Below are 14705 nucleotides of genomic sequence, written 5' to 3'. Positions count from 1 at the left end.
ACTTTCAAACATGCTCCCCCCCCCCTCCTGATTTTAGTCCATATGCCACATAGTACTACATCTGCTATTTTTAAAATCTTATTCTTGGATAGAGTCAGAGAGAAATTGGGGGAGGGGAGACAGAAACAGAGAGAGAGACACCTGCAGCCCTGCTTCACCACTTGTGAAGCTTCCCCCTTTAAGTAGGCTTGGATCCCTGTCCCTGTGCACTGTAATGTGAGCATTTACCAGGTGCGCCACCACCTGGCCCTCATCTGCTATTTTTATCGACTGTAGAGAGTTAGAACTAGATAATTGAATTATTTGATTTAAAAAAAAAAATCCTTGTGTAAGATTTTGGAGGCATAAGATTGTAAGCCAGGAGATCAAAGTAAGATTTGGGGCAAATTTTGTCTGTTGTATTTTAGTGGACAGATACCGTTTCATTTTTACTTGAAGGCATTTGTGCTTGTCAGTCTTTGTCCATCTTTTATCTTTTCCAAGCCATGTATTTCTGATACACTGTCGAATTATGTGATTGTATTTATCTGCAATTAAGTCCTGTCTTAAAATGCAATGTGTTCTAAAAGTTTTCATATGGATAATATATATATATATATATATTTAATTTCTACTTATGAAATGGAAACACTGACAAGACCATAGGATAAGAAGGGTACAATTCCATACAATTCCCACTACCAGAACTCTGTATCCCATCCCCTCCCCTGAAAGCTTTCCTATTCTTTTAACCCTCTGGGAGTATGGACCCAGGGTCATTATGGGGTGCAGAAGATGGAAGGTCTGGCTTCTGTAATTGCTTCCCCGCTGAACATGGGCATTGGCAAGATGATCCATACTCCCAGCCTATCTCTCTCTCTCTCCGTAGTGGGGCAGGGCTCTGGGGAAGTGGGGCTCCAGGACACATTGGTGGGGTTGTCTGCCCAGGAAAGTCTAGTTGGCATCATGGTAGCATCTGGAACCTGGTGGCTGAAAAAAGAGTTAACATATAAAGCCAGACAAATTGTTGACTAATCATGAACCTAAAGGCTGGAATATTGCAGATGAAGATTAGAGGTCTCTGTTTTGGAAATAGCTAGTAGGTCTATTTTAACTATATTCCAAAGGGCCCATGACTTTACTAGATTTTGCCTGAGACTGACATCTGATATGCAGGTGGACCCAAGTTATATATATTTTAAATGAGTTTGAAGAAAGTTGTGGGAAGTTCATAGATCCCATTGGCACTGAACAAAGTAGAATAAAATGAACTAGTTTAAGCTGTTTAGTATAATTTATGTGAGTATATAGGATCTGGTCCCATGCTTACACTAAGCTCCCTGCTTATGCTTCCTGTATGTGTGTATGTGTGTGTGTGTGTGTGTTTATATATATAATCAGTATCATTTAAAAAATTTATTTATTTCCCCTTTTGTTGCCCTTGTTGTTTTTTATTGTTGTTGTTCTTGTTATTGATGTTACTGTTGTTAGGTAGGACAGAGAGAAATGGAGAGAGGAGGGGAAGACAGAGAAGGGGAGGTAAAGACACCTGCAGATCTGCTTTACCACCTGTAAAGTTACTCCCCTGCAGGAGGGGAGCCAGGGACTCTAACTGGGATCCTTAAGCCGGTCCTTGCACTTCACGTGCACTTAACCTGCTGCACTACCGCCCGACTCCATCAGTATCATTTTTTTGAGGACTTGAGGTACATTGATGGATATATTCAGATAAGAAGTCATAGTCCAGATGTTCAGAATGGTCTCCATCACAGCTAAAGAAAGAATCGATATTCTCAAAAGAAGGCACGTAGATCTGGAACATTCAAATACTAGCTCTCTGACGGTTATTGCAGAGGCAAAGGCATTTTCCACTGGAATCACAGCAGTCAGCATATCTTTCGGACATCAGTTCTTTGTCACACACCATATAATCTATTGCATTGACTCCTTTGTGGCAGCCAAGCCAAGCCTGCTGATGTGGGTTAAGTTTTTCCATGAACGCCTAGTTGGTCAAAACTTAGTAACAACCCCAAACTTGCTGAGAAAAGAACTTGAAAAAGTGTACCCTGTATCTCAAAGGACTATAGAGTTACATAGCACTAAGATTACAAAACAAAACGACACAAACAAACAAAAAAACAACAATTGAGTTTGCCTTTCCCAGTCTCACAGACTATTCCCCTTCATCTCAGCAATCAGTTTAGTTTAACAGTCACCTGATTATATAAATACAAAAATACAACATAGCTTGGTTTTATATTTGGCTAACATAGAAGCCCACAGAGTGATGGCCCACCTGCCTGAATCATCAGCATAAGAACTGGCACTTTTTTCCTTGGCCTGGTTTGACCCACAAAGCAGCAAACCCTCTCTGAGGCTTGCAACTTCCCCTTCATCTGTAAACCTTGGCTTTGGGATTAAGTCCTTTGGGATGCAAAGTGAAATTTTATGAAATACTTGTGGGAAAAACTGACATCACATCTTGATGTATATTAAAAAAAATATGGGGGAGTCAGGCGGTAGCGCAGTGGGTTAAGTGCAGGTGGCGCAAAGCGCAAGGCCCGGCATAAGAATCCCGGTTCGAGCCCCCAGCTCCCCACCTGCAGGGGAGTCGCTTCACAGGCGGTGAAGCAGGTCTGCAGGTGTCTATCTTTCTCTTCCTCTCTGTCTTCCCCTCCTCTCTCCATTTCTCTCTGTCCTATCCAACAACGACAACATCAATAACAATAATGACTACAACCACAATAAAAACCAACAAGGGCAACAAAAGAAAAATAAATAAATATGAAAAAAAATTTAAAATATATATATATATTAGAGGAGTTCACCTGAAAATCATCACGTAGAATATCGCAGTGATGATTAGTTTTGTGGCACTGGAATTTTTACAATTAAAAAGCATCTTGCTTTAGAAGCACTTAAGTTGGGGAAGGAATCATTATTGATAGAGGGTGGTACAGGATGGATCAATCTTTCCTTTTTTCTCCAACACCCCTGGGCATCCTTTTTACACAGACCATTGGGATGGAGTTCCCATCAATGTGCTCAGTCTTTTGCTTTGAAGATAGTGTAGAAAAAATCTGGTTTACTTTGGTGTCCTTCTGTTACTCATTTATCTAGGTCATCCTCGATTTTTCAACCAGCTCTCCACTGGGTTGGATATCATTGGTTTAGCTGGCGAATGGCTGACATCAACTGCCAATACCAATATGTAAGTCCCACATAATATTTGCATACAAGAAATGCTGATGCATGATTATGGTTTATTGCTATGAAGTTTCATTCCAGTGGTTCTATAATTTATTTAAGTTGTATAGCTGTCTTTTTCTCTTAAAATATACTAGGTTTTATCACAATCCTGATTTAATGTAAGATACTTAATAAATTAATTTGGAATTGAATAGTTAATGTTATTAAATAAGAGCATATCAAGTAATAACTTTAAACTTTAGTGCGAAATTTTAAAAGACTAAATTTTCCCCTGATTTTATGTTTTTAAAAAATCAATATTATTTTTATTAGTGATTATATGGATATAATTCCACATGGCACCCAAAGTTCTGAGTGCCTCTCCCCCAAACACCATATCTCTCACAAGTCTTTCTTTCTCATTCCTCCTTTCCCACCTTCCTTCCTTCCTGACACTCTCTCTCACCAGAGCACTACTCAGCTCTGGTTTATGGTTGTGCAGGGGAATGAACCTGGGACCTTGGAGCCTCAGGCATGAGAGTCTCTTTGCATAACCATTATGCTGTCTACCCCTGCCCCAAGTCTGATGGTGTATCTGAAGAGGTCTCATTTTGGAGTTGTGTTGTTATTTCATTTCCTAGTGCCAGCACTTTGATCTTCATCGTTTAGATCATACAGTCTTTATATTTAAAACTGCTATAAAGCCACAAACTGATTTGATTAACCTATTTGAACTAAAATTTCCAAAACAAAATTCAACTACTAGTTAATACATGATATATTTCTTTCAAAACAGCAGCTCATTTTTCTGAATTTGACATATCTCCTTGCTTAGTTGAGTAGGCAATGCCTCTGCTTATTTCTAAGTTCCTATAAATTTATATGAAACTGAATCTAAGATTCTGCGGAAGTGGTGGTGCATATATTACCTGGTCTTCTTGCTATCACCTTAGAGTTTCTTTTACATACACGTGTCCTCTCTGGAGATATGGACAGTTTCCAGGTTCAGTGAGGGCTAAACCTAGGGCTAAACTGTCATTTCTCTCAACACTATGATGGTGTTTTACCATTTTCTATACACTCAGTGGGTACCACATTCTATTAAAGTATCCAGGGAGAGGGGGCCGGCTAGTAACACACTGGATTAAGCACACATAGTGTGAAGGATGAGGGCCAGAGCAAGGATCCCGGTTCTAGCCCCCAGCTTCCCACCTGCAGGGGGATCACTTCACAAGCAGTAAAGCAGGTCAGTAGGTATCTGTCTTTCTCTACCCCTCTCTGTCTTCCCCTCCTCTCTCAGTTTCTCTCTGTCCTATCCAATAACAGCGACAGCAACAACAATGGAAAAAAGATAGCCACCAGGAGCAGTGGATTCATAGTGCAGGCACTGAGTCCAGTGATAACTCTAGAGGCAAAAAAAATGTATAAAAAATAATAACAACAAAGTATCTAGGGATAAATACTAAAATAAGTCTCTTACAATAATTTTTAAACAGAAATTATGTGAGTTTTAGTCACTGTGGAAATACTTCAAATAAGCATCCACTTTTAAATTCATGATAAAATAAATTTGAAAAGAGAATTTAGGTGAAAGAGTGCTATTACCTAAATTGAGAAATTCCATTTGACATCAAGACACAATGTAGGTTATTTCAGTTCAAAGTACTCTGTTTTTCTTAAACTACCAGCCTTATAAAACCTGACTGGGGCACTTTAAAATTATGTATTGATTCATGTGTGTTCCAAAGTTGTTTATGTGTGACTCAGAATACTTAACTACAGCTGGAGGAATTTCTATTAATTAAGAATTCCTGCTTAGTTTGCTAATTTAAAAGAACAACAAACTTTAAAAGGCAAGTGTGAGATGTGAAGCCTTTAGTGCTAATAGGCATAAAAGAATAAATTGATTAAGAACAAAAATGGTTCTTATGCTCCCCATTTGCAAGTCATGTTTAGCTTCATAGATTGTCCATGTTGGCTCATTGAGTCTACGAATGGCTGAGAGGAATTCAGGTCAAAGATAGAAAGACTTATGAGGTCTCCTGGAACACAAACCCAAGCCCCCTGCCATTGTAGTCTCTACTGTGTTATGCTTTGTTAGGTAAAATTTTATCAGCAAGTATAGACAGCAGAAAATACCAATTAGAGTTTGAGAAAACAAAACACTGATGGGTGCCACTGACATTGACACAATTTTTAAAAGCTTTTTTAAAAATATTTATTTATTTCCTTTTTATTGCCCTTGTTTTTATTGTAGTAGTAGTAGTACTTATTGTTACTGATGTTGTCATTGTTGGATAGGACAGAGAGAAATGGAGAGAGGAGGGGAAGACAGAGAGGGGGAGGGAAAGACAGACACCTGCAGACCTGCTTCACCGCCTGTGAAGTGACTCCCCTGCAGGTGGGGAGCCGGGGGCTCGAACCGGGATCCTTACTCTGGTCCTGATGCTTTGCTCCACGTGCACTTAACCCGCTGCGCTACCGCCCAACTCCCACTAACACAATTTTTTATTGGTTGTTTGGCAAAAAAGAATTAGAATAAAGTCTCAGGTTTTCATGCTAATATTCTGTGCATTGAATTTATCCAGCATCTTTAAGCACGTATTCTAAGATTTCTCTGCAGTGATTTCCTGATGCCTATAGCCCGATCTCAAGATAAATAAAAGGACTGCACCCCCATTGGAGCCACTTCTGACCACTCATTCTCCTGAAAGACTTTTCTTTAACTCAAAAAAAATCTCACAAATTCTCCCTCTGCTTTTTTCTTTCCTTCTCTCTCTTTCTTTATCTTTCTTTCTCTCTTTCTTTTCTTTTTTGGTCTATGTTTATAAAGTCAAGATCCCTTACCTTGCCCAGTCATGAAATACTAAAATATGTCCCAGCCAGCCATCTGAGGTCAAGGCCACTCCAGCTAAATGGCACACAAATAATTGCAGCTGTGCTGAACAATGGATATTTATAAAGTATGATCCGATTCCAACAGATCGATAGAGAAGGTTATTTCAAATAGTGAAATAGTTCCTGTCAGTTCTGGAGACACAGCATTGTCTGAAGAAGTAATAACTGTCCTCTCGAAATTGTTCTAAGCCAGTTTCCCTGGAAGATCATGAAATGTGGTAGCACTGCCAGGAATTTACGCAGATATTTTCTCCCTTGTGATGGTTTCTGTTCCACCTGGAAATAGGGTTCAAAATAAGTCCGTGGAAGAATGGCAGAGGCTCTTTCTTTGACCAAGTAGGATTTCATTAGTGCTGACCTCACTTTTTTGAACCTGTGTTGTCTGTCAGTCATTGAATTTGACATCAGAGATATAGGTATAGAGAATAACCACTAAATTCTTCAGTATAATATTTTTAAGAGGACTATACCCAGTGTTGTAATCCAAGTGGCAGAGTGTAAGAGATTTGACTTAGAACAAAAATCATACTTATGGGGGGGCCGGGCAGTGGCACACCCGGCTGAACGCACACATTACAGTACACTTGGACCCAGGTTCAAGCCCCCAGTTCCCACCTGCAGAGGGAAAGCTTTGCGAGTGGTGAAGCAGGGCTGCAGGTGTCTCTCTGTGTCTCTCCCCCTCTCACTCTCCCCCTTCTCTCTCCATTTCTGGCTGTTTCTACATAATACATACAGATAATTTTTAAAAATTAGAAAATAAATTCTGAAAAAAAATCACACTTATGTTTATGCTTTTATACCTGTGCTTATCACTTTGAGCTACTGTCTTCCAAGCAAGGACACATTGAAGAGCTAAAGAAAATTTCATGAATGTGCAGTTAGCTGTCCATGAAAAGTACAGAACTTTTCTTTCTTTCTTTTTTTTTTTTTTTCAAAACAGGCTCACCAAGTACAACTATATAGGCTGAGAGGTGTCAAGGTGCCAAGAACCTACCATCAGGCACTTGACATACATAATCTTACTGGAGGGATCTGCCACAACCCTTTGTTAGGTTGTATGTAATTCAAGTACCTGGATAAATAACTACAAAGAAGAAATTTTCTACAGGACTTACCACTCATTTGACACAACTAGGCAGGTTGCTGGAGAGGAACCTATAGTAAACATTTCTCATCCATCACAGAAAAACAGCTGTGATGTGAAAAATCTTATATTTCTGGCTCTGAAACATTTAACTCTGAGACCTTAAAACAAAGCTTTGAGGGGCAGGAGACAGCTTGGTAATTATGCAAAAGACTTTCATGCCTGACCTCCAAGCTCTCATGTTTAACTCCTGGAACCACCGTAAACCAGAGCTGAGCAGTGCTGAGTTTCTCGGTTTCTTCTTCAGGAAAATGGGGAGTGGTAAATATTTATTTTATATAGGGGTTCTGAAGACCAGACAAGGCACTTGCCTTGAGTGGCCAGTGCTTGGTAGGTGAATTGCACACAACTCGGAAAAGCAGCCACTCCACAGGTTGCTGTTGTCATTTGGGACCCCAACCTTTAGCTTCCTGAATCCTTTGTTTCTCTCTCTCAATATCTCTGGACACCAGAGGACTCTCTAAGCTCCCCCACCCCCCAGGAGGGTTTTCTTAGCTGAACACGGGCCGCCTGCCACAGAACTATGGAAAGGAAATCTAAGAGGAGTGTCAAGAAAGAGAATCAAGGGATCAGGAGAGAATCAGGAGAGAGCTGACCCAATGGACTGTGTGTCCTACCAGTCGTGAGACCCTGGCTTTAATTCAGCGGCACAAAATGCCGCTGGGGAAGCTTCATGAGTTGTAGAGCTGTGCTGAAGTCTCGCCTCTTTAAAAAGAAAAAGTAAAAAATGGTGTTAAGGAAAGTTAACATAGTGGTTATGCAAAGAGACTCATGTCTGAGGCTCCAACGTCCCAGATTCAATTCCCTATACCGCCATAAACCAAAGCTAAGCAGTACTCTAATTAAAAAAAAAAAAAAAAAAATATATATATAGAATGAAAGAAAGAAAAAGAAGGGGCCAGGTGGTGATGCATATATTACCTAATGTGCAAGGATCTGAGTTCAAGCCCCGGCTTCTCACCTGCAGGGAGAAAGCTTCATGAGCAGTGAAGCCAGTCTGTAGGTGTCTCTTCTACCTCAATTTCTCTTTGTCCTGTCAGATAAAATAAAATAAAAAATGGTGAAAATGGGCCACTGGGAGCGGGGGATTTGTAGTGCTGGCACTGAGCCACTGCAATAACCGTGGTGGGAACAAAATTAAAAAGAAAGGAAAAGAAGGCTTACACGAGACCCCGGGTTTATTCCTTCACACCACATTAAATGTATAGAGTCATTGTAGGAAACTATCTCATTCTCTCATTCTACAAGTCCCCACTTTGGGTTCATTGTGTCTTTTTAAAACTTTTTTTAAAGAATTTTTCTAAATTAATTTATTTTCCTTTTTGTTGCCCTTGTTTTGTTGTTGTAGTTATTATTGTTGTTGTTATTGATGTCATCGTTGTTAGATAGGATAGAGAGAAATGGAGAGAGGAGGGGAAGACAGAGAGGGGGAGAGAAAGATAGACACCTGCAGACCTGCTTCACCGCTGTGAAGTGACCCCTGCAGGTGGGGAGCCTGGGGCTCCAACCGGGATCCTTTTGCCAGTCCTTGTGCTTTGTACCATGTGCCCTTAACCCGCTGCGCTACCACCGACTCCCTCATTGTGTCTTTCTTTCTTTTTTTTTTTTGAGAATTCTTTTTTTATTTTATTTATTTATTTGCCCCTTTTATTGCCCTTGTTGTCTTTTTATTGTTGTTATAGTTATTATTGTTGTTGTTGGATAGGACAACAGAGAGAAATGGAGAGAGGAGGGGAAGACAGAAAGGGGGAGAGAAAGACAGACACCTGTAGACCTGCTTCACGGCCTGTGAAGCGACGCCCCTGCAGGTGGGGAGCCAGAGGCTCGAACCTGGATCCTTACCCCAGTCCTTGCGCTTTGCGCCACATGTGCTTAACCCGCCATGCTACTGCCCCACTCCATCTTTTTTTTTTTTAACAGAGCACTGCTCAGCTCTGGCTTATGGCGGTGTGGGGGATTGAACCTGGGACTTGAGAGCCTCAGGCATGAAAGTCTCTTTGCATAACCATTATGCTATACCCCCACCCATCATTTTGTCTTTCTAAACCCTGATATCACCTCAAAATTACTTCACAGCGTAGACTAGCTACTGAACCTGTAGCCATCACATCTGAGTTCCAGAACTCAAGAAGAGAAGAAGGAGGAGAGGAGAAGGAAGTAAGGAAGGAGATGATGGGAGGATAGGAAGACAAAATAGGAGCGCATTCTTTCCTTCTAAAAAACTTTCTCAGAAACTCTACACAGTGTTTCCCATAACGTCTGTTTTGTCAAAGCTTAATCCCATAACCGCACCCCGGGAAACTTGAAAAGAAAGTCTTTGACTTGGGTGACTTGCAACCTCAGATAAAACAATAAAGCAGAGGAAATTTGATATAGTTAGCAGTCAGAGGACTCTTGTCACCGGAGAAATTCAGATTCTTAGCAATTTGCCTTAGTGGACTGAGTCCCACTGGAAAAACTGAGTTGAATCACAGACCAAAAAATCTGACTCATTACCCTACTCAGAATATAAAAAGGCTCAGATCTCCGTATTAATATCATTTCATGACTGTCACCATCCAAATGTTTTAAATACTTATTTCCAATCCCTGTTCTTAGCTTCAACCCAGAATTTCTTGGTTCTTGTTTTCTGGTTCTGAATTGTAATCTTGTGCTCTCTAGCATCGGAGCAGCCTCCTTTGAATTCACATTTAACCTTTGACCTCTTGGATTTATCTTCTTTTATCTGTTATTTAGGGAAGGAGCACTGGAGTCCAGCTTGCAAAAGTAGAATCTCCCAAAACTACACAAGAGCAAGTGTTGTATTCTCATTTTCTTCCTGGAAAGAGGGACCCCAGTCTAGCTTTCCTAGGATTCTCAAAGGAGACTGTGACCCCAATTAAAAGCCACTCTTCTAGAGTGAACATCAAGATCTTCTACAGATCAAAGTCCCCCTGTTAACATCCCCCAGGATGGGAAGGCAGAATTAGGTGAAGCATCAGAAACAGGGACTCCCATGTTAGATATCTGTCAGACCTGGCTAAGCATCAACAGCAGTCTACTAACTTCCAGGAGACTATGGAAGGACAAATCAGTAAACTGGATGCTAGCAGGAGGATGCCCTGTCCTTTAGGCCCAAGTTGTAATTGGCAAACAGGATACAGATAAAGGCAAGCACTAGATGGTAGACTCTTCCTAGCAAGTTTCCTCCTCGAGGTTAGGGATGATGTCATAACATCTGTCTCCTCAGATCACAAGCTGCAACCTGCCAGGTATAGTCATTCAGTGAATATTTGTTAAAGAAAAGGCTTGGGAATTGGATATCTGGCACTATTTCAGGAGTCTGACCTAGATGAGACCTGATATTCATATGATTGAGTTCTCTAGACTCGTTCTCCTAATCCTGAGACTCATGGCCATGTTCCTGGTCCATAGGTAAGAAAACAATTTCAGTTCGTGCGAACCTGGATCCTACACTAATTAAAGCCATGACACAAACTACCCTCTTTGGTCCGGAGTACCATCCCTTTACCCTTCATGTCGTTCCTGCCTGATCATCTAACACTGACTTAAAATTAAGCTCAGCTTTCATCCAGTCCTTGATAAGGTCCTGATTTGATGGTATATGATTCAGTTTTTCTTTGCCTTATCACAACCTTCTCACTTGGTATTGTGAGATCCCAACACACAGTGCCACCAGTACCTCTTTAACATGCAAGCATGTTTTGCTTTTGTTTTGTTTTGACATTCAAATATTTTTGAAAATCTGTGGCATGTAAATTGAGATTCCCTCTCCAAATCAGATGGCTCATATGTTCAAGAATGGCTGGGAGCACATCGTGAATTTGCCTCTTGGTACACCCATCAGCACAGGCTAAACCAGGAATCCTTTTCTTCTTCCTTTATCAGGCCAGCAGACATGAGGGAGTGTTGGTTGCTACGGTGATGGGGCTCAAAGCAGAACCAAAGCATGATTGTGGCTTCCAGAGGTGATGGTAACTGAACACGTGATTTACAAAGGTCTTCTTCCTACATTTCAAAGGTCCTCTCCCAAAAAGTGGACATATTCTTTTGGAAACAAAATTCTTCTACCAGTGGAGATAACCAGAAGGATCCTCCAGGGTTTTTTTTTTTTTTTTTTTTTTTTTTTTGGTCTTCTTCTACCACTGTATGATTAATTTCATTGCTTTTTTTCCTCCATGATTAAAACTTGGTAGCTTCACCTGTATCTTATGTACAGCAATTGTTATCTCATCCTTGCAAATAGTTTTTCTAATTCATTAAGCCTGCAACAGTTCCCATTAGTCTTCAGCACTGACATTCAGCCTAGACATTCTAGCCCATGAGAAACTCTTATCAAATCATCTATTTGAGTTAATCCAGGCATCTCTTTTCAGCATGATCTGAGCCAAGTTACAGATTCTAATGCTAAAAAGGTGAAGCAAAAAAAAAAAAAAAAAAGAGTAAGGCAAAGAGCGTTAGAGTCAGTAAATATCTTTTTTTTTTTCTAGCTTGATTTTGTGTGGACAGACCTTCTATGGTTTCTTATGAGCCCTATACTTTGTACCATGATCTTGTCTCAGTAACCAATCCATCAGACTGTGCTTATATTTGAATTGCTTTGAGCAGAGTGACTTGCTACTTTTCAATCAGTTTGTTAAAAGACATGCTAGCTTACCAAGTTATGCGATGTCCACAGTTAACTGCGTAGGTCAGTTAATGATCTTCTTGCTATTTACAATTGGTAATGAGACAGTCATCACTTTTAATTACTCTTGACAGATACTGACTTCAGATAATTATGAAAACATAGTTTTCCTTGGGGATTATCAGTATAAAAACATGTAGATAATTATATTATGGTCTTTAATGTTTCCAAATATCTTCACAGTTAGATTTCAGATATTTACATCGTCTTCAAGACAGTTTTTGACTCTGGGTTTTACAAATTCTTTAAGTGTGAAACTTAAAGTTATTTTTTTTTCATGATTTAATGATTGACAAGAATGTGGTATAACAGGGGTACAATTCCCACCACCAGAGCCCTATATCCCCACCTCTCCATTGGAAATTTCCCTATTCTTTGTCCTTCTGGGAGTATGGACCAAAGATCTTTATGGGGAGCAGAAGGTGGAAGGTCTGGCTTCTGTAATTACTTCTCCACTGGACATGATCATTGACAGTTCAGTCTATACCCCCAACCTGTTTCTATCTTCCCCAAGTGGGGTAGAGCTCTAGAGATGTGAGATTCCAGGACACATTTGTGAGGTCGTCTGCTCAGGGAAGTCAGGTTGGCATCATGGTAGCATCTGCAACTTGGTGGCTTTTTAAAGCATTATGATATAAAGCAGAACAATTAGTTTAATAATCAGGAACCTAAAGCTTTTTAAAAGTAGAGCAGATGAAATTTGGGGTCTTCATGCTGGAAGGAGTGAGGAAGTCTGGTTTAGTTATATTCCAAGGGGTCCATTGCCTTTACTAATTTTTGCCTGAGCCCAACAGCTCAGGTGGGCTAGGAGTATCGTCTGGGAAGATAGTGTCAGAGTTGAGGATAGGACTAGAAAGCTAAATCAGGGCAGAGAGAAGCTCCCAAATATGGGGAGGGGGGAAGTTAGTCTTTTTTTTTTTTAATCTTGCAGACCCGTTTTGTGTTGAACTTAAGTACTTTTTTTTCCCAGTTAACTTTTGCATTATCTTGCAATCCTAGAGTGGCCATTTTCCTTTTATTTCTCTGAGTGGATCACACCCAGACAGTCCGTTCATATTGGAATCGATTCTGCAGACTCTTCCACCACCTCTCTGGTAGCTCAGGCTGGTGTCTGAAATTTTATGATTGGTGATTTAGTGGATTTCCAGGAGCTTAATTGTTTCAGTGGTTTTAAGTGTCTTTTCATAGAATCCAAGTTCAAATACTAGACATATCTTCTGTGTCCCTCCCAATAAGTAGTTTGACTTCTTTATTTTCCTTCTCACCACCTTTGCAGGTTTACATATGAAATTGCACCAGTGTTCGTCCTCATGGAGCAAATAACACTTAAGAAGATGAGAGAGATAGTTGGATGGTCAAGTAAAGATGGTGATGGGATATTTTCTCCTGGTAGGTTTCTATTCTCTTTCCCTAAATCTCAAAAGGTACATTATGGACTCATGGACTCTTTGAAAACACTAAACACTTAAGCATTTTTGTGGAAGAACACAATGACTTTAAACTATGTATTTTTATATATCCCTGCCTTCCTATCTTTGTCAGGATGAAGGCTGGCAAGAGGGCTGAGACTAAACCTGAATAGTTATACAACAACTATGTCTAAATCATACTAAAAGGGGTCAGGTGGTAGCATAGCGGCTTAATCGCACATAGTGTGAAGCATAAGAACCAGCCTAAGGATACCGGTTTGAGCCTCCGGCTCCCCACTTGCAGGGGGGGTCTCTTCATGGTGAAGCAGGTCTGCAGGTGTCTGTCTTTCTCTCTCCCTCTCTGTCTCCCCTCCTCTCTCGATTTCTCTCTGTCCTATCCAACAACAGCAATGACAACAATAATAATAACAACAACAACAACAAGGGCAACAAAATGGGAAAAAAAATGGCCTCCAGGAGCAATAGATTTGTAGTGCGGGCACCGAGCCCCAGAAATAACCCTGGAGGCAAAATAAATTTTTTTTTAAATCATACTAAACAACTCCAGTTTGTAAGTAGCAGTTTGAGCTGGGGATCAATGTATCAACTGACTGATCAGTTGACTTACTATAGTAAAATAGTCCACATAATCAAAATAGTACATCTACCTTAGTCTTTGGAACAAGAACAGATATTCTTGAAGTTCAGAAGGAGTTTGGGATGGTGTCAATGTGATCATGTACAAGAGAAGAAAAAAGAATTGAAATTGACAGGCAATTCAGATTGATCTTTAATTTGCCTGTCTAATTATCAGGTTATTGATACAGAAGTGACTAGTTTGTCTTGGCCAAATATACCAAGAGAGTTTTCTCCATTCTTCTTGCCTCTTTAAGTGAATACAGGTTTGGTCTAATTAAATAAACTTAGGGACCTCCTAAGTGACTCACTAACTCAGCTGAACTCTTGTTTACAAGATTTGTTTAGTGTAGGGGAGATAGCAAAATGCAAAAAAAAAAAAAAAAAAAATCATGTCTGAGGCTCCAAAGTCTCAGGTTCAATCCCTTGTACCATCGCAAGCCAAAGTTGGGCAGTGCCCTGGTAATAAATAAACAAATAGAAAATAAGGATTTATTTTCTTGTGATAGTGAGAGAAGGATCAGAGCACTGGCACCTGGCAATGATGCAAAGTGAACCTGGATCCCAGGCGTGCAGGTCTTAATGTACTGAGCTAGCTCTGTAGCCCTGGATGGCTTTCTGAAGATAGTCTCTAGGCAATGCCACTGTTTTTCTCCTGTAAGCTCTGCTGTTCTCGCTCTCTGTCTTTCTAACTCAGAGAATAGATTCATCTTTGTTCAGTAAATGGATTGAACAGAAACAGAAAGCAGCAAGATTGTAACTC

General features: G+C 40.2%; 1 protein-coding gene across 1 annotated transcript in view; it reads left to right on the top strand.

The window, feature by feature from the left end:
• GAD1 (glutamate decarboxylase 1) overlaps window positions 1-14705 on the top strand; it is a 56805-nt gene that overhangs the window by 19043 nt on the left and 23057 nt on the right. The window contains exons 6-7 of the mRNA XM_007534532.3: window positions 3100-3190; window positions 13174-13286. Coding sequence (XP_007534594.1) covers window positions 3100-3190; window positions 13174-13286 — 204 coding nt within the window. The remainder of the gene's footprint in view (window positions 1-3099; window positions 3191-13173; window positions 13287-14705) is intronic.

The sequence above is a fragment of the Erinaceus europaeus genome, chromosome 18 (genome assembly GCF_950295315.1).
Source record: "Erinaceus europaeus chromosome 18, mEriEur2.1, whole genome shotgun sequence".
In the NCBI taxonomy this organism is placed as follows: domain Eukaryota; kingdom Metazoa; phylum Chordata; class Mammalia; order Eulipotyphla; family Erinaceidae; genus Erinaceus; species Erinaceus europaeus.
The sequence above is the reverse complement of the archived record's forward strand: the minus strand, read 5'-3'. Positions and strand labels throughout refer to the sequence as shown.